The sequence below is a fragment of the Exophiala spinifera genome (genome assembly GCF_000836115.1).
Source record: "Exophiala spinifera strain CBS 89968 unplaced genomic scaffold supercont1.1, whole genome shotgun sequence".
NCBI lineage: Eukaryota > Fungi > Ascomycota > Eurotiomycetes > Chaetothyriales > Herpotrichiellaceae > Exophiala > Exophiala spinifera.
Window position 1 is genome coordinate 1,816,012 of NW_015622513.1, and position 24,015 is coordinate 1,840,026.

Here is a 24,015-nt window from a genome sequence, read left to right on the forward strand (position 1 = left end):
CCTCAGCAGTCAGGCTGGGGCAGCGGTTATAGAGGGGATGTTCACAGACTTCGTAGGTGATGATTTGCGTGACACCGTTGATCAGGAGCATCCTTTTGCTCCAGCTTCCAGGCTCCAAATTATTCATGTGGGAGGGGACTGACTCAGGTATCATGGGCGTGTAGGATCGACGGTAGATCTTTGAGCCTCCGAGAATATGTGAAAAGTTCAACCGTTCTAGTGGAGTTATTGTGAAGCCTCTGTGCAAGATCATGAGCAGAGAAGAAGTCCAAAAAGGTGCATCTCTCCTCGTACGAGCACTCTATCCTAAAGCAGTTAAGCTCAGCCTCGTATATCCCACCAGCCTTGCCAAGCAGCCTCCGTCATACTGTCATACGCTCGATGCGGTGCTGGGGTCAGTGTCTCCGTTTCAAGCTGCCAACAACATTCACTAACTACCAGCATGCAATGCGAGCTCGGTCACCATCGTTAATCCCATACTCACTCTCTGTGGACAGATTTTCAAATCCTTTGAGGTGCCGCAAAACGTTGTCCTTACAAGGCTAAACCACCCCACCTACTGCCTGAAAGCAAGATCGCCGTAATCGCGCTGCCTGCGGGCTCCTACCTTCTGAAACATGGACGATCACGGTGATTTCGACAGTATCTCATGGCAGCGCGAGGATACATCACAAGCCGAAGGCTCCACTCCCTTCGAGGCCACCCTACCAGCAAGACCCTCGAATGGCCGCAGGAGTGATAGTATGTCCAGCGAGCCCCAGGCTGGTGAGCAGGCGGACAATGTCGACCTGGCAGGGATAGGTCGTGATGGCATCCTGGAGGTCACGGTAGACAGCCCATTGAAAGAGAATGATGGGACCAAAGACGCCTACGTATCGTACCTGGTGACCACGCATGTAAGCTTCTTTTGTGTCCGGTGTTGAGCCATCCCACCCTTCCTGACCCTTGGCATAGACGGACTTCAAGTCCTTTCAAAAATCAGACTTCTCTGTCCGGCGACGATTCACAGACTTCGTTTTCCTCCGACAATCCCTACACCGTGACTTCCCAGCCTGCGCAGTCCCCCCTCTGCCAGAGAAGAATAACATGGCATACGTACGAGGTGACCGATTCAGTAACGAGTTTACGCAAAGGAGGGCGTGGTCCCTCCATCGCTTCTTGAAGCGATGCACACTTCACCCAGTTCTCCGGCGCGCGCCAATCCTGATTCTCTTTTTAGAGACGGCAGACTGGAATGCCCAGATGCGCCTGAGACCCTCAAGGAGCAACACAATTGAGAGTGGGAATGCAACAGCGCCAACAGGATTCTTCGATAATGTCGCGGACACTATGCTCAATGCGTTTTCGAAAGTGCACAAGCCTGACAAGAGATTTATCGAGGTGACCGAAAGGGCCAACAAGCTCGACGAGGATCTGTCCCACGTGGAGAAGATCATCGCGAGGGTAGCACGTAGGGAAAACGACCTTGAGGTTGACTATGCGGACTTGGCAACCAACATGCGCAAGCTAACACCCTTGGAACCAGCTATCGAGGCCCAGTTGCAGACATTTGCTGGCTGCGTTGACGAGACATCCAGGGGCTGGAAGAGCCTGAAAGACCATACCGACCAGAACTATCTTGGGAGCCTCCGGGATATGGAAGCCTACATCAACTCGGTCAAATCTCTACTGAAGACGAGAGAACAAAAACAGCTCGATTTTGAAGGTTTGACGGACTACCTCCAGAAAGCAACCTCTGAGAGAGATTCTCTGGCGTCAAGTAACCCATACTCTCACGGTTCGAATTTAAACCCTGCCACGTTTATCCGCAACAAGGTGGAAGACATGAGAGGTGTCGACCATGAGTCGGCACGAAGGGAACGAGCCCGCAAATTGGAGCTCAAGATTGCCGAGCTGAATCGCGAGGTCGACAGTGCAAAGGGAACGAGTGAAATGTTTGACGAGCAGGTCGTTCGAGAAGTTGCGGACTTCGAGAGGATAAAAGGTGTCGAGTTCCGAGACAGCCTCGGGGCGTTGGCGTCACAGCATATGGACTTTTTCCAGAACGTGATTTCAACGTGGGAACGGTTCCTGGTTGATATGGACGCAGATAGTAAAGATAAAGGCCGGGCGGCCTGAATGGGAGACGAACAGCGATAAGGGGAGGTTGATATTTACTTGCGGCGCGAGCTGATGCCGAGCTATTGCTCGTGGAGCGGATAGCGATGCTTGTTTGATCGATCGATTGATACTTATCTTAATGACAAGAGAAACCCGCACTATTATGCCGGTCGCGCATCTCGAATCAGTCTGTATCGCTGGACTCTGCCATACATATGCTTGATGAAGACGCGTCGTTGGGCGGAGATTGCCGCTGACACAGGGAATCGACGTTGTGCACAAGCGGTTGATATCAACTGGAGGCATTCCCGCCATCCGATAACAAGGGCATTTCTCTCTCCAAACATATGTCTTAAGTCAGAGATCCGAGGTTGAGGGGCTTATAGTATTCTGATCACAATGACTTCCACCAAGTTTCCAGTCATCGACATCTCGGATCTAGATTCTCCATCCTCGCAACGACGTATCGCAGACGAGGTTACGCAAGCATGCAGGGAATGGGGTTTCCTCTTGCTCAGGAACCATCCAATTCCACCCTCGGACGTTGAAGAGATGTTCACACTGTCCAAGGAGTTTTTCGACTTGCCCGAGGACGTCAAGTCGCGATACCCCCTCACGGCCAAGTCAATAGGCTACATCGGCAGCTTCCAGGATCGAGCCAAAGACGACAAAATGTCAATGTGGTTCGGCGGCGTCCCCGGGGCGCTGACCGAACACCGCGAGAGCCTCCCTGCGTTCTGGCACGAGCACATTGCCAAGGTCGAGGCGTTCAAGCACCGATGCCACGATCTCGTCGTCAAACTCCTCGAGTGTTTCGCCGTGGCGCTGGGCCTGCCGGACCCGAAGTACTTTGCCGACGCACACAAAGAGGACGCCGGCAACGGCAACAGCCTGCGGATGCTCATGTACCCCGGACACAGTTCGCGGCCGGACCTCGAGGGCATGGGCTCGCGCATGCAGGCGCACACCGACTCCGGGTCCGTCACGTTGCTGTTTCAGCGCGCCCCAGGGCTCGAGGTCATGTCGCCCGACGGCGCGGGCTGGGTCAAGGCGCCACATATCGAAGACTGCATCCTGGTCAACCTGGGCGACGCGCTGGGCTTCTGGTCCGGAGGCCAGCTCAAGGCAACCCAGCACCGAGTCACGTTCGACGGGTTGCCCTTTGACAAGGAGAGGCAGAGCATGGCGTATTTCGGCGCCGCGAACCCGGACACCGTCCTCCAGCCCATTGTGCCTTGTGAGAAGATGGAAAGATACTATACCAACGGGTTCGAAGTCATGCCGGGGATCACTGTCGGTGAGTTGAACCGCATGATCATGCAGAGTATATATGGCGCGGCCTTTACGTCGTCGAAACCGGTTCCGAAGACAGAGACGCCTGGGCTGGACGCCGGAAGGCAGGCTACTGCTGTAGTTTGAAATGGTGACTTTTGGAATGCACGAGGTACCATATGCACAACAGTGTAGTTTGCGCTCTTGTACGTAGGACCAGGATTCCTGAGCAAGACTGTCATGGACGCCCAAGTTACTCGTATCAGTGCGTAGAGCGAGGGATAGAGGTCGACTTAGGCTAGTTGGAAGCTCCGGCCAGCCTAGTTGTGAGCCCCTAATTAGACCACGGTAAGTAAAGCGGCGCGGCATATGCCTAACGAGCCCCCCCTATTAAAGTTGGCACTTCTGCGCGTGCGCGTGTCGAAACGCCCCAAAGTGTTTACCGTTTACCTCAGACCTGTCGCAGGGATGGCCTGATTCTTCAAGTCCTGTGCTACACCCGCTGACACCAACATAATCTACAATGGCGGTCAGCAACAAATGGGCAGTGCTCCCTGATATCGTGAGTGGCTCTGTGACGTCTCTTTAACAGACTGATCGCTGACTGATTGATTGATGTACCTCGACAGGATGCTGCACCTGAAGTATACGAGACACCAGACCTAGCCGACGATGTTTCCACGGCCCAGGTAACAAGCAACCGGTGCTCCACCGAAGTTAGACAGGCCAAAACCTACTGACACTGATGCCAGACAGGCACACTGCGTACAATATCCGAATCGCCATCTGACGACGAAGCACTCCCCGGCCTGGACCGGCAGCCTCTGGACAGAGATGAAGCGAGACGTAGGTTCGAGCCTGCGCTCGTGGACGCCCGAGGGGTCGACTTCTCGGACAGCATTGGCGGTTCTCGAAGGTCATACCGCACTCGATCACGACGGCGTCGGAGAAGGCAAGATGGCGGCGGCGAAGAGCTGGGCGACCTGAGTGACAGCGAAGAAGAGACGTTGGGCAGAAAACTCGCCCGGTTAAAGCGGGAGGCCGAAGAAGTCAGGCTCGAACTGGAGAGGCGAGAGCAAGACAAGGACAAGGACAAGGACAAGGACGGCGACGGCGAGTTCAAAGACAGCGTCGAGCAGCAGCAGCAGCAGCAGCAGGACCTCCGAGGGGCAGACGACGACCACGATCACATCGACAGCGACGGGGTTGAGCAACTCACTAGAGTCCTCGACCAATTGAGCACGAGGACAGGCATCAAGACCGGCGGAGCCGCTTGTACCCTCGAGAATGAGTTCCTATCGAAGGTGGACACGTTGAGACGAAGAGGTGCGCCGGACACGCAATCTTCGACGACGCCAACCACGCAACAACAAGACAACCCGTCGGCACCAACGTCGGCGCTCTCAGCAGTTGCGGCATTCTCGGACAGACTGACGGCTCTCGAAGCCAGTCTGGGGATCTCGTCTACAAGAGCCAACTCGCAAGCATCCATCATTCCGACCCTGGACAGCCTCTCGAAGCAAATCGCGGTTCTAAGCAACACGTTGACGCCAGGGTCAAGGTCAGCGTCAGGGTCGTCGACCACAGTGACGGCCAACCAGTCCGCGCCGCCCGCCCTTCTCGAAACGGTGGCTTCGAAACTACGTACCCTGATCGCCGAGTCCGACCGACTCACGGCGTCGCGGAAACAGGCTCTCCAGGCCTTGTCGGAGCTTCACGAAGCGCGAATGCGCAACCTCATGTCCCACACCAGCACGCGGCCTCGGCGCGGCTATTCCAACGCTTCGTCGACACAACAACAGCAGCAGCAGCCCACCGGTGGCCCCGATGCTCCTGCCCCTGCACAGCAGGCCGATGAATCACTGCAGATCCAGTCGCAGCTGTTTCTCGACGAGCAGTCGTCCAAGATCACCGCGCTGTACCAGCTTCTCCCGTCCATTCAGAACCTGCAGCCCTTGCTGCCCGTGGTTCTGGAGCGGCTGAGGGCGCTCAGCATCGTGCACGCGGGCGCCGCGGACGCCAAGAACACCCTCGACGCCGTGGAGAAGAGACAGGCCGAGACCAGGGAGGAGATTGCTCAGTGGCGGCAAGCCGTCGAGGACGTCGAGAAGCGCATGGCGGAGCTTGAGGATGCCATGAAGGGAAACGTCAAGGTCGTCGGAGACATGGTGGCGGGCATCGAAGGTAGAATGAGCCGGTGGCAAAAGGGACAATAGTGATTTGCCAGTCATTTTTATAGACATACGCCAACATTGCCAACCAAGGCAGATAAGCAATGATTAACCTACTTACCTGCCTACGTACCTACCTGGCTGGGAGCGAGTCGAGTCCCTGGTGTCAGGTCAGGTCAAGGCGAAACGCCAGTCTCGCCACTCTTGAGAATATACAGCTTTGTCTCTAGCCCCCAGTGGACCCACCATCCTTCTGTCCAGCTCCAGCGGCGGCCGAGGAGTGCGTCGAGTCCGTAGCCTTCCCTGAGCACGTCGTGCACGACTCCGTAGATCCACTTGCCCACCGGGCCGTACATTTCGGCCGCGATCTTCGAGATCCCGTCCTCTTCTCTCCTCGCGGCCCGCGGGCCGAGGACGAGCAATCCGCGACCGACGTCAGGGCGGAGGATGTGCGGCTTTCCCAGCCCGGGGATCGTGTCGACAACGTCCCACGTGCCGATGACGCGGGCGGGGTCTTCGACGACGACGTAGTCGAACTGGGCCCAGAAACTCGGCGTGAGGAACTCGGTCTGGTTGTCGGATTTGTCGTAGATCCACTGCGTGCGCGTCGTCGACCGGATCGTCGGCTTGCGGCCGTCCGCCGACCCGGGGAGCGTGATGACGGGCCGGGAGTGTAACGGGTTCGACGCGGGCTCGTCGAGGAAGTGCGTCACGCCCGTCTGGAGCGCGAGGTTGCTCAGGTGCACTCGGACACGTGGCTGCGGGCCATAGTTGAGCGAGACCGCGTGCAGGGCCGTCAACGCCGTGCCGCCTGGGTACGTCAGCGACGAGATGGGGAGGAGCAGGCCCGTTGAGATGGTGGCGGTGAGCGCGCCGGACAGGAGGAGGAGGTATGTGGTGACTCTGTACAGTCGGTGGCGGTGGCGACGGGTGCTGATGTACGATGCGCACAGGGCGATCGAGGCCGTGACGGGCGGGACGATGGGGAAGAGGAAGCGGGTCTCCTTGTGCGGGAGGATCGAGTACAGCGAGATGTAGCTCAGTGAGGGAACGAGAAGGTCGAAGAGTTGAGGGCGGAGGGTCGTTGTGGTTGTGAAGAGGCTCCAGAATGGGAGGGCGATGAGCAACGGGTTGAGGAGCAGTCGTGGAAGCGCGGACGTGAAGTACCAGTGCCATGGGGACGTGCCCCACGCTGAGGCGCCGATTCCGTCGTCGGAAGGGAACAAGTTTGACAGAAATGCCGCGAGTTCAGGCCATAGAAGCTTGCGGGATTGCCAGAAGAAGGTGTCGATACTGACGGTGAGCAACAGGCCGGCGACGGTCGCTGAGAGAATCGACGGGATGAACACCACGCGAATCAGGGAGACGGCGTTGGGAATGGTCCCTGATTTTAGGACAAGGTAGAGACAGTGAGACGCTAGGAGCAAGGCGACCTCTGAGCGAAATATGACGGCCGCGAGCGCCAGGAGGTAAAGCGCCAGCCTTGTTCTTCGGACTCGGAGGTGTGGTGATGCCGGATTTGGTAGGAGAAATCGTAGACCAACGGTGGCTGCCATGTTCGATTAGGTTTTGGGGGAAACGGTGGTCCTCGTATCAAGGCACAGATACTTACTGATCCCAAACGCGAACATGTTAGGCAGAGTTCGCGAAGAGTAGTAGAGGACGTGGAACTGGCTGCCCTGAAGAAAAGTGTACCATGTGCTGGCAGATGAACCATACGCACGCCTCACCGCCGACGCGTAGCTGACGAGCGATGCACCGTTGAAGAGGCCTAGAATTGTTCGTACTATGAAACACGCTTCTGTCAGCATGCCTGGACAACCTTCGATCCGTTCAGATTGAGTGTCGTTGTAGCATACCGAGCATTTGCTGTTGCAGTCCGTTGAGGTGACCATACCACACAAACGGTTTGGCGACGGCTGCTAGAATGAGAGGACCGATGAAGGTCCTTGGAACAGCACCAGAGAATGTCATATGATCGTACTGGGCTTTCAGTTTGAGATGGGTATTCTGGGTTGGGACACCATATTTCAATATATCGTGTGTCGCTTGTATGTTGAACGATTCTTCGACCTTTGTAAATGGCGATATGTACAGGTGAATCTGTATCAGGGCAACAATCACCAGGCATCCGACGTGCCAGGGTTCAACTCTAGCCATTTGCGCCGAAGTATCATGTGTGGATGGCAGTCTCAAGCTCAGTCAGACTGTGTGTGCAAATGGTAGTCGATATAGTACGGGGAACAGAAGGTGGAAAAGGGGATGGCTGTCTTAACAAGCCTCTTCAAAAAGCATCACGTGATGTGCTCGAGGAATACTGGGCTTGGGTTTTCAGGATAGCATTCTACGGGAATCAATCAAGGGACATTTCGCTCGTATTCGTGTAAGAAGGATTCAACACCTGGTTATCTCTGGCTACTTCATCTGTCCCCAGAAATATCTGCTCAAGGGGTATGGACCTCCTCCAGCAATTTGCCCGCGATTTCGAAGGGCTCACAAGCAACAGTAACGGCAACAAAACGAGCCGGGTCCGTCTTGGAAGCATTGCGCCATCGATGATTTGTCCCTCGCTGTACAATATGATCCTGACTCGCATAAGAAAGATGTCAAGATGGAGTTGGCCTGGGAACTTACTCCTGGCTTCAAGAGTACAACCTCTCCGCTGTCGAGCTCATGCTCAATCTCACCAATCACACAGATGGAGTGGTCAATGGAAACTGTCCGGTGCATCATACTCACAGCGCCAGGAGCTAGGTCAACCACCAGAAGGTTGACGCCGTTTGGTGTCACAATGGACGGCTGAGCCCAGCTAGTGACGGCGTCATTGCTTCGATAGCTTTTGAGGTCTTCATCGTTGGCCAGCTTGGCTGGAACAGATGCTACCGAGTATGATCGAGCCATTCCTCCAACGCCTTCAACGGGCATATATTGTTGAGGTGGAGAGTCGACGTAGACACTTTTACCATTTGGATCATGTGTGGCGATGTGCCGTTTGCAAGGAGGCAGGTCGACGATTTGCTGGACTCTGTCGGCCATTGTTGGAATGATGTAGGACGAACGAGCCACTCGAAGAGTTTACTTAAGAGATGTATATCTCACAACAAAATAAAGACACGGTAGTTCTCTTGCCGAGCTGAGGGGTCTCGGTCTGATATAGAGAGCAAAGCCTCGGGTAGAAGTGTTAGTCTCGGTTGCGAGTAGAGGATACCGCTCACGAAGTTGCACAGACCCAATCCGGACGATACCTCCATGACGGTCTCCGAAAGATGTGTCCGAGACTTGTACAGTCCGTTTCTGAGCAGGCTCACTCCATTCGAAGCCCTCAACGAGCATGAATCGTTTGTGATCTGTGGGCTCCAGACATGCCAATGCCAAGATCTCACCGTCAGCAAAGGGAACGACTGCAAAGAGAACTGCTGTAAACCCCAGAACAAAGGATGAGGTTTCCTGAATAGGCCTCTGCAAGAAACTGACAGTCACCAAAATCAACAGGGGTGTTCATCATCGGGAATCTTCATGGCAGTCTGGTGAGAATATGCCAGTGGAGGAGAAAGAGGGGTTGAGGAGAGGAAGATTGGAAGACGTCCTTGAATCACTGGTACCAATGCTCCGACGGAATTTCATCTGTACTGTGAAACACTGCGTCGGCTGGTTCACTCTTAACAACCCCCGGAGACTGGACACGGCTGCACCGTCGTTGCTGGCTCTTCGAAAGAAACACATATCCTGGCTGGAGTTCTCTCTCACACACAGCAAACATCTTCAAGATAAACATGCTCAGTCTATTTGGCTTCGGCCCCATTATCTACGGTAAGATGCTCAGAGAGGAACCGCGTCATATGCTGCAGGGCCACTGACATATGACTTCCTTCACACAGCGAGTTGCCTCCTCCTCAACGCCGTCGCAGTCCTCTCCGAAGATCGCTTTCTCGCTCGAAGTACGTCCCCGTCCTGTATTCTTCGCTTGGCCTTCTGCGCAGGGACACTTGAAAGAGCCATCGCAACATACTAACACCTACCTTCTAGTCGGTTGGGGAAAATCGCAACTCAACGACCCTTCGGCAGGCGGCGTAGCCTTTGGTGCACCGGCGCAAGACCCAGAGAGTTTTCGCAGCAAGGGTATAAATTTAATCTCCAGTATAAGGACACTATGTCGAGGTTCGTCGCCCGACCTTGTGAAGAGCGAGCAAAAAGTGAACGTGATCGCTAACATTTTGAGGGTTGGGGGGATACAGTACCTCTGATATTCATCAACACAATAATCGTGATATATGAGCTCTTGTTAGGGTGACGAGAGTCGAACGACACCAACACCAGATATTGTCTAGGCATTGGTCTGTCCAGACAGACAACGCAATGCAATCAGTCGAAGCGAGGTTCAAGGAATCTTGCTGGGCCCATGAAGAGCATAAAGTTCATATGGGTCTGTATCCGGTCGAGTCAGACTTACGCTTCTCCTCACGTTCTATCTCGACTCGGTACAGGAATCTATGAAAAGTCGACGATATGCCTATTGACGCCACTCTCCACAGGCAGACGACGGTCTACGAGCGCGATTGGGTCAGGTCAACGGCAAACCACGATTTAATTCGACCTGTCTGGAGATATCATCAGGACGCCTAGGTCTTGACGACGAGGCTCGACTAGGCACAGGACCAAGTGGGTGAACTATCCCGGAGCCGTCACAGAATAATATTATTCGGGTCGCGGGCATCTCGCTTTTACTCGATTGAATGGATGAATGAACAGATGGACTAAAAAGTTTACCTCCAGTAGACTTGTCTCTGAACTCTCTTCTCCGTCGCCTTCGTCTTCGCGCCAGTCGCTCCATTGCACGTCTTTTGTAATCTAGTTAGGTACTTTTGTACTCCGTATTGCCCTCGAGCAGTTGGGATTGACACAAGATACACATATACCTTTTGCTCATACAGTAGTGCCAGCTCGAAACTTGTGCACAAAGCAAGTGAAACGCATACCGGAGTAAGCATCGGAAAGACCTTCTCAACTTCACGCTTGTAAGCACCGCAGTGGAACGTCCCCAATCTGAAACGCTAAAAGTATCAAGGTAGAGCAATGATTGCCCTCGTTGGTGCGTAGGTATGGAGCTAAGGAGCCATGTAGGTAGGTACCTCAGGTAGGTAGCCAGGTATGGAGGTACAGTACCGGGCGCTAAGTTCTCGCCCCGCGACGCGTTTTTTGCATGTTCGCGTTCACGCGTCTTCAACCTTACAACTTTCCAACCACCATGAGTACTCCACGACGGCCTCTAGGAGAGATATCTAGCAATATCCGACGAGGTAAAGACCTCACTCCCACTCAGAGAGCAACTATATATGGAATGCGCCTCGCCGGGGCCTCATATTCTAAGATATCAACCACGCTCGCTCAGCCGCGCTCCACCGTCCGTTCAACCATTAAATTGATCGAGAAAAGAGTCGATCATGTCTCACAGAAACGCTCCAGAAGACCTCTTTCCTATACTCCTAGGCAGGAGAGACAACTCCTGCACCTTGCGCGACTCAATCCGAAGTGGACCTATCGTAGGATCATGAGAGAACTCACAGTGCCTATGAAGAAGTCAGTTATGAGTTGCATCCTTGCTAAGAGTGGAATTAAGAAGTGGATAGCCGCGAAAAAGCCTCTCCTTAAGCCTGAACACGCTAGAAAGCGTCTTACCTTCACAACTGAGCATAAAGACTGGGATGAGAACGACTGGGGGAGAGTTATATCCAGTGATGAGTGCTCTCTCGAACGAGGCCGCGGGGCCCACCCAACATGGATCTTTTGAACACCAACCCAGAAATATGATATCGACAAAATTAAGTCGCGTAAAAAGGGCAAGGATATCTCTATTATATGCTGGGCTGCTATCTAGATTGGTGGAAGGTTAGATTTATATATTATGCGACGAGATGAGACTGCAAAGAATCATGGATATACCACTCGCTCCTATCTCGAGGTTCTCGAGGATCAACTACCTTGTTGTTGGTCTCCGGAGCTAATTTTTATACAGGACAATACCTCAATTCATACCACTAATACTGTGAAAGATTGGTTCATTGAGCGAGGAATTCCTCTCATGGATTGGCCACTGTACTCACCGGATCTCAACCCTATTGAGCACGTTTGGGCTATGCTAAAAGCGGAACTTCTAGCATAATACCCTCATCTTTCGGAGGTTGGGAAGTCTCAGGAGGCCATCGACGCATTTATAGATGCAATTGTGAAGGTCTAGAATGGCCTAGATCAAGAGAAGATCGATGGGATTATAAGGAGCATGACAACAAGGGTGAATTCGGTCCTAGACGCTGAAGGATGGTACACCAGGTTCTAGGGTGCTAAAAATAGATCAAAACAGGCATCATTTTATAGCCTAGGAAGCGCTCTGTCTGGTGCAACAAGTGGATTGTAAATAGGATAACTATGCATAGAGTAATAGTAAAATATATGGGGGGGTGCATAGTGATGGGGGGCTGGGAATAGTCGCTGGGCAAGAACTTTTAGCTTAAAATTGTATGTACTGTAGGATGTAGGCAATGACGATGAGAGGCTTGTCCTGAAACCCCGAACTTTCTCTTCTCTTCTCTTCTCTATACAAGGTATGCCTTGACAGGGAAGGACTCAATCTACAGGTACAAATAGATAGATGGTCTACTACTACTAATACTACTACTGCACCTCGTGAGTAGTTAGTAGTCCTCCCCCCTTGCCCCATTCTCCGTTCTCCCTACAACGGCTCCCTACAAACCTCAGCCTTGGACTTCTGGCCTTGAACCCCAGCCTCACCCTCAACCTCAACCTCGATCAAGTCCTCGTCTGGTCAGCATCATACGCCGTGGGCATATGCTCCTTTTCGTCACTTTCCTACCTACCTACCTACCACCTATCCCCTCCGCCCTCCCTAACCACTACCGAAACAAATAATAGAACTCTTCCCTGACAATCAAGCAGCAAAGACAGGTTGAACCAAAGTATGCAGCTGACTCCTTCCTTTTCTTTTCTCTTTTTCCAGATTGCTGACTATAAATTGTTGATCACAGCAAAACAAAACCAAACAAAACAGAATCCCTCAAAAGTTCATCTCATTACACTGGTGCATCACGTATGACAAGATCAAAGAAAGACAGCTCAAAAGCGAAATCAAGACCTCATTATCGTCATCATAGACAAATATATATATAACTCTGTATTGCCCTTTTCAAATATGTGCATGTGCAATCGTGCGGATGAACCGCCTCCAAAAAGCATTTCCCCTGGTGTTCAAGGGCACAAAACGAGCAAATGCCCATTTTGCAAAAGAAAAAGTGAAGCCAAGCGAGCGAGTCGAGAATCCAAGCTTTGCCCGCCAAATGGTATAGACTTAACAGGTTCCAAAACTTGTGGTTTGACATACCACCTTCCTGAGTCCTGCTTATAAAAATGGCGGACATACATGCGGCCTTTTGTTCAAAGGTCTTGATGAAAGTTCAAGACAACATGCCAAATGACTTTTTCCGAATACTGAATCGATTTTTCTTTTCCTTAGGTGGACTATCCTGGTGGTTGTCCTTCTCAAGGTCGGGGGTGTCCGTCTCTGCTGACGCCGACGATGTTGCGAGATTCTCATCCGATGGCTTCGGGTACGGTTTATCTCGTTTCGTCAATGATCCGAACCGTAGACTCTTCGAGCGCTTGAACCGGTCAAGGCCAGAGTGATGGCTCCCGTTGGGTGAAGTGGTGCTGCGTTCAAGGGCGTGGCGCTTGTCTTCCTCGGCTTTGCTAGCTTTGCTGGCTTCCAAGGCAGCTTTCAGCTCGGCCTCTTGCTTCTTGTGTGCTTCTGACAGCTTTGCCGCCAAGTCTTTCCGACGTTGTCTTTCCGCCTCTTGTCTCTCTTTTTCAGCCTGCTTCTCGGTCGCCTTGCGAAGTTTTTCTTCTCTTGCCTTTTCCTTTTTGCTTTGGATGACTGGACTGACTGGCCTATCCGAAGTCAAGGTCGGGGATTGCGGGCGCTGAACGTGACCGTTCGGCATGAATTCTGGTGCTGTCATGGCATGGTCAAGTGTCGCGTAGTGATGATTACCATCGTTACTCACGCTCTCGGGCGACGCCATGGGATTGACCGTCTGGATCCGATGTAGTTCGGCTGAGTGTCTAGCGTCGGAGGCAAGTCCGTTAGGGAGATCCTGGGAAGCACGTCGCTTGCCTTCCATCTGCTGTTCCTTTCGAATGGCCTCGATAGTGGTTTCTTGGTAGAATAGAACATAAGCGCAGGCAAGTCCAGGTTTGTCTCCGAAGAAATTGCGGACAAAGTTCTTGTCGACGGGTTCCACCATTTCATCGTCAAACAACAACCAACCTCGATCCTGAGTCTTGATGACGGCGACGTAATGACCATGGTAGGGGCCTCCACCAATGTGGACGACGACAGCATATAACTCGTATATTCGGTCCGGATCTTCGGCGTCATCGGTGGTGTTGAAGAGTCGGAGGTGGTAGGGGTAAACGACTTTATGGAACAGCTTCTGTAACCGCTGGAGGTCTTCAGTATACTTGAATCTTTTGAGGTGCAGAGCCAAAATCCTTGGTAATCTCTTGATCTTCATGCGCTTCTCGGCCTCTTGCAGGCCCCCACAATTATCACAATGGAACTTGTTCCGCTCACACAGCATCTCTTCTTCAGAGAATCTGCGGAGACAAGCGGTAACAGATGAATGCTGTTCCAAATCCACAGACAGATCTAGAAATGGCTCGTCACGGTGCGAAACATTTTCACAGGTTAGGCACCGTGTCTCCGACGTTAAGGTGCCTTCAAACAACTCGTGCAGCCAGCGCGTGTTTGAGTGTGTCGTCGGAGTTGGTAACACAGGAGGGAAAGAAACTGTTGCTGAGTCGTTCTTCGTTATCATACTTTCGGGCTCTTCCACGGGGAGTTGAGTCTGCTCAATCAACTTTTGAGCATTCAGGGTCCTATCATGTTCTTCAATATTTTCAAGCACTGTGTTCAGTAGAAGATTGAGGAACTCGTGAGCATCTTGGTGCATGGCCGATCTAAACATTTCGTTCTCTTTGCGGAGTGTGTTTAGGAACTTGATGGGACTGATCACACCCATTCGGTTTCTGTCCACAACAACGGCTTCAAAGAGGTCCTTGAGAGTGGTGAAAAGGTTCTCGGGCATGTCATAGCTCCGCGCGTTTCCATAGCTCATGTTCAGTATGGGACCTGCCGCAAGGGCTTGTTTCTTCTTATACTCAGGCGAATCCTTGTCCTCGGGCTTTTGCTGCTGTGGCGGAGCACCCGCATTTCGTGAGGAGCTGGGCCCTGGCGGCTTCTTCGCTGCTCCATTTGCTTGACTGGGAGTCACTCGTGGTGGCGCATGAGCTTGTGCTTCGGCGATGGACTCGGGCGTAGAGTGACGTGGGTACGAGAGAACATGTTCTCGGAAAGGGACCGAATAATATAAACATTGTAAGATGGAATTGCAGTAGCTGCGAAAGTCAGATCAGGATTCGAGGTTGGTTGGGGTTTCAGCACTGACCAGGTATTTCCAAACTGCGCGATGACCATCCCTCGTTAGCCAAGGGAGCCGTCGAAGCAGGGGTGCACACATACGTTTTCCATGCCAAAGAATTTATCACTCCCATCGTTGCGAAGAGGACCAGCATTTTTCAGCATGCGCTCTAGAGGGGTCGGGACGGGCGCATTTGGATCCCTCTTCATCGGGGTGGTGCCCACCGCTGGTGCGGGAGCATTCTGGGAGGAACAGGAGTCAGTAGTTGAATCGATGCAAGATGCAGGACGACGAGTCGAGGAGTTATGCTCTGCTTGAGAGAACGCGGTAAGCTGAGAGGCCTCCTACGTACCTGGCTCTTTAGTTTCCCAAAGAAGGATGACATGGTGGACGCGCCTCATCTGCAGCGACCCGAGGACATCGGCAGCTATTACAGCGTAGGCGAGCGCATCGGGGTTTCGAGAGGGTGGACAGAGGGCAGGGCAGTGGTCGACGCTGGAGGCGAGGAGGAAGAGGAGAGAAGGTGAGGTGCAAGGTAGGCGTCAATGCAACGGTAGAATGCTCATCGGCTTTACAAATATGCAGTAGAATCAAGGTGGTAGTTCTACGGAGTTTGAGCAGTGGTAGCGCAGTTGAAGACTGCGGCGCCGCCTCCTCGATTCCTGCAAGTTGATGGGCGAGTGACGACTCACTAGACTCCCTCTCCGAGTACCGAGCAAACGACGTACGGCTACTACTACCCAGGGGATTAGTAGCCTATAAGCTAAGGCTCACCAGGCAGATGGATTGTGGCGGCCACTGGCGGGGCCTGCACGGGCTGCACGTAAAGGCTAGTTAAGTTAGAGCGCCGAAGTTAGCACCCACGAGCGCCCGCCGCGTGAGCCTCGCTACCCTGGCAGTTCTGGGGGGCGAGGTGGGTGCGCCGAACAGCACAACGGCCAGCCTATCCCTCGATCTGACGTCTCTCCAACACCTTGTGTCGTGAGGGAATTCGATCATATGGACCCTGGATCGTCAAGTGTCTTGCGTGGTCTGGAACTCTGAGAGAGCTTCCGAGATTTGTGAGCCTGACATGGCATCTCGTCTGTTCTGCCACACGATCCGTATCCAGGGCGGGAATGTCCAGCAAGGGGGGAGAGATAGCACCGAGAGGGAGGGTCACAGTGCGCCGTGGCATGGCCCATTCCCCAGTGCCGCCATGTGCGGCGTGGATGTGCCTGCAGGAGCCAAAGTTCGAAAAGCTGTTCCTAGTGTCCCCTACGACTCCTTCGCGTGGACGTGGAGGCCCCGTACGCAAGAAGTGGGCAAATGACAATACGCCTGGCATGGCTCGCTAAGGTAGTTTAGGCACTTGATGGCCACTGCTGGTAACCAATTGACGAAGCTTCGAAAGAGCCATGTCCACAGGCCACGAGCACCATTGTGCCACTAAAGGCCGTTGGTCAAAGCCTGCCCACCGGGGTCTGCCAGATCATACAATACGATTTATTGTATTACATAGGCGAGCCCTTCTGGGCCAGCGGCCTCTCTCCTCCCGTGTCTGGGCACTGGACCCCTGGTGTCCTCCGTCGCCCCGCTAATGGCTACAATATAAGCATCACCAGTGGTCCGTCATTCTGCCTAAAAAGATGGGGAATAGACATCACGATTCACAACGAGCATTCGAAATCGCAGCCAAAGTGGTGGAGGACTCACTGCCCTCGAGTTCCACGTGGGTTCTTTAGGCTCTGTTCAGCGAAGCACCCCCCCTTCTCTATCTTCAAGTACGATGTGATATCAATTGCAAACACTTCTGATTCTCTCGACTCTTCGACTTTCCTCGTCACATTCACCGAACCTCAATCCTTTGCTATTTCTCCTTGTTCAATCCCCGATATCAACCTCTCCCCGCTTAAGAAGACGTCTTGCCTGTTTAGAGCGAGCGCGCTCTTTTCAGCCCGTGAACCTTACTCGTGGCGCTGTGCCTCCGCACATTGCTTTAGCGGCCAGGCGACTGAGTGCGGCATCTGTTGATGCCCAACGCTGCCGCCTATATGCCGCTTCTTATAGCTGCCTTAACAGTTGCGGGGTAGAACGTCCAGTTGACCTTAAATTTAAGGTTCCTACTCTGGTAATACAGGGGCAAGGATCGCAGGACTGACCACGAAATCGGGATATAGCCATCTGGTGCCGGGTAAAATATCATACATGCCATCACGCGAGTCGTTGCCGAACCCCAACTAAGACCTCTGATCACCATACAAAGAACCCAAAAGAGACTCCTGGTGCCCCACAGCTCAATCCCGCAGCCGCAATACCTCAGTCAAGAACTCCTCGAAACTGAGGGTGACATATCCGTCTCGGTCGTCATCGTATTTCTTAAACACATCTGTCATCCTCTTGAGGCTAATGCACGCCTGGACAAATAGATCAAAACTCATACCCTGGTGCTTCGCCGGGCTCCGGTCATTGAATGTATTGTACAGCATAGTGATGAATGGCGGTGACAGACGATAGCCAAACGCCGTCATGGCGCGGGAAAATTCATCCCGCGATACGCGACCACTATGGTCAACGTCAAATTGTTCGAATAGTCGCCGCCAAGCGGCCAGGAACTCCCACATGCTCTTGAATTCGTCGAAAGTAAGGGTCAAATCGTCACGGCTGTTGGACGAAGACGTGGTGAACATGCGCATCAGCGACGAGATAGTTGTACTGTCAAAGCGAGTGCCATCCGAGTTGACAAGAGCCTTCCCGAGTTCGGCGCTTGTCATATTGCCCGTCTGCGATTCATTCGCATCGCGAAAGAAATCGTACGGGCTACGAGATCCAAGATCAGGGATTCCTCCGCCACGTCCAGGGTACTGTTCCGCTCCCTTCCAAGAATATTGAGGATCTTCATAGCGCTGCTGATTTTGACCACGGCCGTAGCCATAACTTTGTGGGGGAGGAGACTGCAGGCGGCTGTATTGGTTATCCACGTAGGACTGGTCATTAGAAGGTCGCGGCTGTGGGTAGTTCTGTGCCGGCGGCGGTCGCTGAAGAGGATTGTGGCTTGCAGGAGACTGATAACGGCCGTTGGGAGGAGGGCGCGGATCGTTCTGCTGAGGTTGTGCTTGATTCGGGTATCGAGCACTCGGTGAAGGCTTGCGATTTCCTTGCAGTTGGCTCAGAGCTTGGGCAGCCTGCTCAGGCTCTGCATGTCTGCAAGTGACGGAAGAGTCAGTGCCCGAGATGTTCACTTTGGAATCGAGAAAGCAACTACTCACGCAGGTAATGCGTCAGGGTTGAAGGCTTTGTTGTACGCCATTGTAGTTGTGGGTAGCAACCCGAAGAAACAAGGACTCTACCGCGATTATTTCAATATTCAGACGTGAGAGGATACTCTCCACACGTTGAGAATCGTCAAGTCATGCCGGTTCATGTGGGAGAGTGATGGCCTCGTCGCTTAACCGACATGTGAATCCAGAGCTGGCGCAGTTGACAAGATGCGGGATAAGAATAACGTGCTGGGGAAGTTCAGGCTCACTACGCTGAGTGGTACAAGTACGTACCTCGAGGCAGCTAGCGAGGCCGGTCACCCAAGGCTGCAAGGGACACAATTCCAGCTGGGCGTAATTTGTGCAGTCAGCCCAAACAGTCCCTCTCAGTATCTGAAGATTCCTCAACTTGTTTTGAGTACAGTTGTTTGTCGTCGACAAGACCAACGCACATACTCGTGGTGCGTGACTCAATCTCTGGCCGTCTCCATTTCGTTCATCCATTGTTCGACCCCTGCAAAATCGAGCCCAATCCAAGCTCAGATCCCTTGTCACGGCTCCCATCCGATTTGCAGAGTCGCCGGTCCAGTCATTGCACCTAAGCAGCATCGGCCAACGTTGACCAAGGCACCAGACGAACCAGGAAATTGTCTCCTGTTCTTTTGCATAGGCCTAGAGCAGGCTGTTTGCCACGGAAGTACGCTGTTAAGCAGGTCTTATTATAGACATTAATCCTGCAGGCACGGGGCGGGTTCTGTTGCTCCTCTGTCTCTGTCTCTGTCTCTCGAGCTCCGCCATTACAGCAGCGGGAAACACGAACGAGCTTCCTCCGACCCAGGCATTGCCAACAGTCTCGCAACGTCGTCCACCTTGCCGAAAAGTTCTTCATATACCCAAGCTCTCCTGCCACGCTTACATACGCTCTGCTCGACGTTTCGCTGCCAGAGTGCGCTCGACTCGCACACATCCACGTCCTGCGCAGTTTCTGCTTCTCTAACTTAGTATCTGGGCCTTCTGGCTTCTGGCGCTGACCTGCTCGCACCACAGCGCATTGAAGGATACACCCATCAATCTCACACCGTGGAAATGGGATCTGACAGCCCCGAAGACTTTTGGCTGTTTGGCTATGGGTATGTTCCCTTTAATATCGTGTCAGGTCTCAATGAAAGCTTGTGTCGTTAACATTGCATAGGAGTCTCATCTGGAAGCCGCCTCCGCATTTCGGTAAGTTCCTCCCAAGGAATTCTTTTGTCTCCTGGTCGCGTGAGGCTCATCAATGACAGATCAACGAATTCCGGGTTATATACAAGGCTATGTCCGACGATTTTGGCAGGTACGGGCGATTGTCCATGCCTCCTAGAAGTCTCAAGGGAAGTGCTAACAGTGTTTCTATGCAGGCCAGGTTTGTTTTCTCGAGCAAGACCACTCGCTTTTCTAGCTTGTACTGAACAATTTCCCCAGCGAAGACCATCGAGGTACTCCTGAAGCTCCAGGCAGAGTTGTAACATTGATTGAGAAATCCTTTTGGGAGACACTCGACGACCCTGTGCGACCATTCCGTCACTGCTCTTGCCGCAGCCATTCCGCTAACCAATTCACACTAGCAACGTCACACCGAGAAAGACCATGTTTGGGGTGTCGCCTACCACATCATTCCTTCCAAAGTCAGAGAAGTTCAAGAGTATCTTGACATTCGCGAGATGTATGTCTGTTCCGAGCTCGGTGGTGGGCCTGGCCGCTAACCCATTGACAGCAATGGATACAGCATTCAATACACACCGTTCCATCCTGCCGACTCCAACCTTCCCGACATTCATTGTTTAGTATACATTGGCATGCCGGATAATCCTCAATTCCTAGGCGCTCTTCATCCGCAAGACATCGCCGAAACCATCAACTCCAGCATCGGCCCTAGTGGTGAGAATCGAGAATACCTCCTCCACTTGGAGAAAGCTTTGGAGAGCTTGAGCACCAACAGCCATGATGAGCATATCACTGACTTAGCACGGCGCGTTCGTGCACTGGCCCCGCCAGTCCGTCTCTCACAGCTTCAGGGGTCGACTTATGCGTTGAAACGGGTCAGCAGCACCGAGGAACAAGAGGAAATTGAGAAAGAAGTATGATTGTATGCTGGTTACGAGAATATCACCTGACAAACTCGTTCGATTGGCCGGCACAGCTCCTAATACAATATCAAGAACCCCAAATTGCGGCTGCACATGCTTCTTATTCACTTGAACGAACTGAGGGGTATCTTCATGCAATCAATACCGAATGTCAGAAGTACTTCAACTATTGACGGTAGGGTCCGTTGGACCCGTAAGGGTCATTCGAACCTTGCGACGGCCCTCCACCGTAAGGTCCCCCAGGGCCTTGGTATCGTGGATCGTACTGAGGATTGAACGCCGTCCCTCGTCCATATGACGTTGAGTTCGAGTTTCTTGCTTGACCACCCGTCTGGGAATACCCTCCCGCCATGCCCTGGGAAGGTGTATATCCACCTCTTCCGGAGAAGCCGCCACCTCGACCTTGCCCGCCCGATCTGTTGTCTTGCGCATGGTCTACTCGAATCATACGGCCATCGAACCTGTCACCTCGATCAGCATTGCGTCCTTCTCGTCAATAATAAGGTGTCTGACTCTGTGTTATTCATATGTTCGCGTGCCCGGTCGGCTTCTTCCTTGGTGGCGAATCGTACGAATCCGAAACCGCGGCTTCGGTTCGTATCACGATCTTTTACGACAACCTGCGAAACATCAGTAGGACGACGCAAGGGGTGATCGCAGGTAGTGTACAGCTTCTTCCACCTTTCCGAAACGCTGGAAGCCTTCGTTGAGAGTTTCATCGGTTGTGTGCCAGGCTAGGCCCCTGCGCAGAAAGTGTTAACGCAAGTATTGAACCGAAAAAAGAGGAGGTTATGGCTGCGGACCCAATAAAAAGCTTCGCCATGATGGAGTGGACAGGCGCAGGCAGGTACTTCTTGCTGGCTCTTGATTAAAGCCTTGAGAATTGAGACCTCACGGCGGCGGTATGTGATGCTCACAACGAACCGCACGAGGCCAGAGTGGTGCGATATGAACAATAGTCAATTGCCTGTCTGTTTTGGGGATGTAATTGGTGGAAAAATTACAACGGGCTCATGCAGTCCATCCCTTAGATCGTATGCATGCTGGGCTCCGAATCCAGGATCTTGCGTCAATACCGAGATTTCTCGAGCTTCCCACGTCAACAGGGGAGGAAACAGCAGAACAAGCTTCGAGAATCAAGAAGGGACACAAGGAACGGGACACGGCACCGCGATACCGCTGAAATACGGAATGTCTCAGAGAGCGAACCACAACAGAGGTTTTGAATGCCACAATGATAGGCCGCTCACGAAGAGCTTCCGGAGAAAGAGTTCCAGGAAAAAGGTCTAGATGACGACTATGGTTGATACAGATAACCAGGCCCTCCCAAAGAGACGACGAATCGCAGCATGCTGAAGCCAAATTGCCCGAATGCACAAACCATAAGTGTGTGGAGTCTCATTCCCTCGCCATGCACTGACCGCTGAGAACTCCTCGTGATACAGTGATGTAAGAAGGTTCAAATTCAGTTGACAATGGTGTCAACAGAGGCGCCAATGCGATGAAGATCAAAGGCTTTAGCCAGCCCGGGTCAAGGTTTGACCAAACCAAAAAAGCAGCCTAAGAAGCACCGGCAGACCGTCGCCATTGTCGGCAAAGCATTGTCCATGACCCCCTGTTCACTGGAATACGATCTTACTGCCTGGTCCCCGGGCGAGGAGTGGCATATCAGCCCTATCTGAAGCACCTAGTATGTAACAGCCTTCATGCGTGCAATTTGCATGCTTCGAAAATCAGCGCAAAGGGACTGAGGTGACCGTCCGGCTCAACGTGGGGTCGCTGGATTTGAGGCATTGCCCACTCTCCTCCCCATCAGCCAACGCTCTAAGCGATGTCATCACACTTCAGTCTCCCAGTCATGAGTACTTAGTGGAAGCCAGGGCGGGCAGAGAACATGACTAGCAGTGGTTGATTCGAAGCGCAGGAGACTAATTGTGGGCTTTTTAGGCAGTAGACGACCACGACAGACCTCGAGTGGTCTGAAGTGATTGTCAAATGACCTGATTAGGTCCGCGAAGCGAATGTCTCCTTGACACGGGCCCTAGAGTATTTGAAGGGATGGTTTTAACGGACGATTCTCGCGACTGGCACTATCAAGGAAATGTACACCCCGCCAGCAGAAGCATTGCAGAGTCGAAGCCGGAGGACCCGATATTCGGATCGGGCGCCTGCCCAGAATGCTTCCAAAGGGTCGACAAGCACCATCAAACGGATGTTGAGCGGCCTGTCACAAGCAAGAACGGGACGTAGTGGGCGTTTTGGGGAGCGAGGTGGAGGAGAGTGACATCTCGTTCTGATCAATGGGAGGATTTCTCTTCGGTCTGGGATGGACACGGTGCTACAGTAGGTGCCGAAGCTTGAGTCCAGTTGAAGACGATACGGAGCAGTGACTAGGTGCCCATGAGTGGCTGCTAGGCAATCTGAAGTGTGGTTGACGGAACTGTGTGTGGATGGGCTGCTCTAACTAGCTTGTTCGTGCCATGAAGGGCACTGCAGCGAGACTAATAGAGCAGACGCGGCCGGCCCTAGAGAGCATGAGGTGAAGCGCCTACGTGCAGACAGCTTGGCTTCTGCTTTGCTACTACAGTAAATTCAAAACGAGCCGTCGCTACATAGTCGTTTATTCGCACAACTCCATTCTCGTCTTGTATGGAACTTATCATCTTCGGCCTGCTTTACCGTCGGTGGTCACGCGTGCTGCCTAGGCTGTCGCGGTCAGTGTCGCCATCAGTGGCGTCTTAGCCTCCGGCGTACCCTGAGTTTGGGTGTTGAGCCTGGGTGCGCCGCTCCAGTCCATCAAGACATGCGATCTTGTCCCAAAGAAGCTAATGCCCAGGCTACACCGACTTCGCTTTTTTCGTTCTCTCCGTATCTCTTCCAGTGAGGGATCGACGAACCGGTCGGAGAATATCGTTCGAACGCGAGCCGTGTATGATTCCGCGATCAAACTGGATCGAGATCCCGCTTCCCTAGTCCCCAGCAAGCCGCACGAGTAAAGCCAAAGCCACCCACGTCAAGGGGAAGTAATTAGTTGTGTCCTTCTTCCTTCTGGAATTGAGCACTTGCCAACCCACAAACAACAAAGGATGGTCAGCACCATGACGGCGAGCCATGCAGGCCATTGTGCATGAAGTTCTCCAGACCTGAAGGCTATCCTATGTAAGATTTGGACCAACGGGTTGCAGGGATACTTGCAGCTCCCTTCAATACTGAATACATGTTGGTCTCTCTCCCAAGATCAGCCTGGTGGCGGCCAAAGAGGCAAAAGCAGATTTGGTAGGGTGTTGGGAGATGGATGAGCAGATTCGAAAAGCCATCATGCGTGTTTGAGTAGAAAGTGTTTGTTCGCCCCGTGAAAACTGCGGCCTCGGTCGCACCTTCCTTTGCAGAGATGTCACGTTACGATTCTACACAACCATCACGCAGCTCGACCTTGGAGTCATGATCTGCTCGTGCGTGCACCTGCCATTGTTTCACGATCGCCACGGCAGTTGGCAGTTGGGCTCAGAACCCGCGGGGAATCCCTTCTGGGCAATGTCGTGTTCGCAGTTTGCTCCCTTTGAAACCCCGGAGTTGATCGACAAGTGGATGTACGGTATCCGACAAGACACTCTTTACT

The 24,015-nt window shown here is 52.9% G+C and overlaps 9 protein-coding genes across 9 annotated transcripts; 4 read left to right on the forward strand and 5 right to left on the reverse strand.

Annotated features, from left to right (window-relative positions):
• Positions 1 to 617: 617 nt before the first annotated feature.
• On the forward strand, positions 618 to 2,118 carry PV08_00678 (uncharacterized protein; the record flags this gene model as incomplete). Its single annotated transcript, XM_016375043.1, has 2 exons — positions 618 to 896; positions 955 to 2,118. 2 exons carry the CDS (start codon positions 618 to 620, stop codon positions 2,116 to 2,118), a joined length of 1,443 nt encoding a protein of 480 aa, XP_016240319.1.
• Positions 2,119 to 2,499: 381 nt separating this feature from the next.
• PV08_00679 (uncharacterized protein) lies at positions 2,500 to 3,519 on the forward strand (the record flags this gene model as incomplete). Its single annotated transcript, XM_016375044.1, has 1 exon — positions 2,500 to 3,519. The coding sequence occupies one exon, from the start codon at positions 2,500 to 2,502 to the stop codon at positions 3,517 to 3,519; it is 1,020 nt and encodes a 339-aa protein (XP_016240320.1).
• Positions 3,520 to 3,895: 376 nt separating this feature from the next.
• On the forward strand, positions 3,896 to 5,588 carry PV08_00680 (uncharacterized protein; the record flags this gene model as incomplete). The annotated part of the gene is made up of 3 exons (XM_016375045.1): positions 3,896 to 3,934; positions 4,002 to 4,061; positions 4,125 to 5,588. The coding sequence occupies 3 exons, from the start codon at positions 3,896 to 3,898 to the stop codon at positions 5,586 to 5,588; spliced, it is 1,563 nt and encodes a 520-aa protein (XP_016240321.1).
• Positions 5,589 to 5,719: 131 nt separating this feature from the next.
• Positions 5,720 to 7,703, reverse strand: PV08_00681 (uncharacterized protein; the record flags this gene model as incomplete). Its single annotated transcript, XM_016375046.1, has 3 exons — positions 5,720 to 7,092; positions 7,156 to 7,329; positions 7,403 to 7,703. 3 exons carry the CDS (start codon positions 7,701 to 7,703, stop codon positions 5,720 to 5,722), a joined length of 1,848 nt encoding a protein of 615 aa, XP_016240322.1.
• A 284-nt stretch (positions 7,704 to 7,987) lies between these two features.
• PV08_00682 (uncharacterized protein) lies at positions 7,988 to 8,579 on the reverse strand (the record flags this gene model as incomplete). Its single annotated transcript, XM_016375047.1, has 2 exons — positions 7,988 to 8,128; positions 8,178 to 8,579. 2 exons carry the CDS (start codon positions 8,577 to 8,579, stop codon positions 7,988 to 7,990), a joined length of 543 nt encoding a protein of 180 aa, XP_016240323.1.
• Positions 8,580 to 13,009: 4,430 nt separating this feature from the next.
• Positions 13,010 to 15,416, reverse strand: PV08_00683 (uncharacterized protein; the record flags this gene model as incomplete). The annotated part of the gene is made up of 4 exons (XM_016375048.1): positions 13,010 to 15,008; positions 15,059 to 15,072; positions 15,133 to 15,273; positions 15,384 to 15,416. The coding sequence occupies 4 exons, from the start codon at positions 15,414 to 15,416 to the stop codon at positions 13,010 to 13,012; spliced, it is 2,187 nt and encodes a 728-aa protein (XP_016240324.1).
• Positions 15,417 to 17,307: 1,891 nt separating this feature from the next.
• Positions 17,308 to 18,320, reverse strand: PV08_00684 (uncharacterized protein; the record flags this gene model as incomplete). Its single annotated transcript, XM_016375049.1, has 2 exons — positions 17,308 to 18,214; positions 18,280 to 18,320. 2 exons carry the CDS (start codon positions 18,318 to 18,320, stop codon positions 17,308 to 17,310), a joined length of 948 nt encoding a protein of 315 aa, XP_016240325.1.
• A 1,036-nt stretch (positions 18,321 to 19,356) lies between these two features.
• PV08_00685 (uncharacterized protein) lies at positions 19,357 to 20,393 on the forward strand (the record flags this gene model as incomplete). Its single annotated transcript, XM_016375050.1, has 6 exons — positions 19,357 to 19,400; positions 19,463 to 19,494; positions 19,554 to 19,603; positions 19,709 to 19,816; positions 19,875 to 19,972; positions 20,024 to 20,393. 6 exons carry the CDS (start codon positions 19,357 to 19,359, stop codon positions 20,391 to 20,393), a joined length of 702 nt encoding a protein of 233 aa, XP_016240326.1.
• A 169-nt stretch (positions 20,394 to 20,562) lies between these two features.
• On the reverse strand, positions 20,563 to 21,219 carry PV08_00686 (uncharacterized protein; the record flags this gene model as incomplete). The annotated part of the gene is made up of 4 exons (XM_016375051.1): positions 20,563 to 20,857; positions 20,910 to 21,016; positions 21,066 to 21,138; positions 21,200 to 21,219. 4 exons carry the CDS (start codon positions 21,217 to 21,219, stop codon positions 20,563 to 20,565), a joined length of 495 nt encoding a protein of 164 aa, XP_016240327.1.
• Positions 21,220 to 24,015: the final 2,796 nt, after the last annotated feature.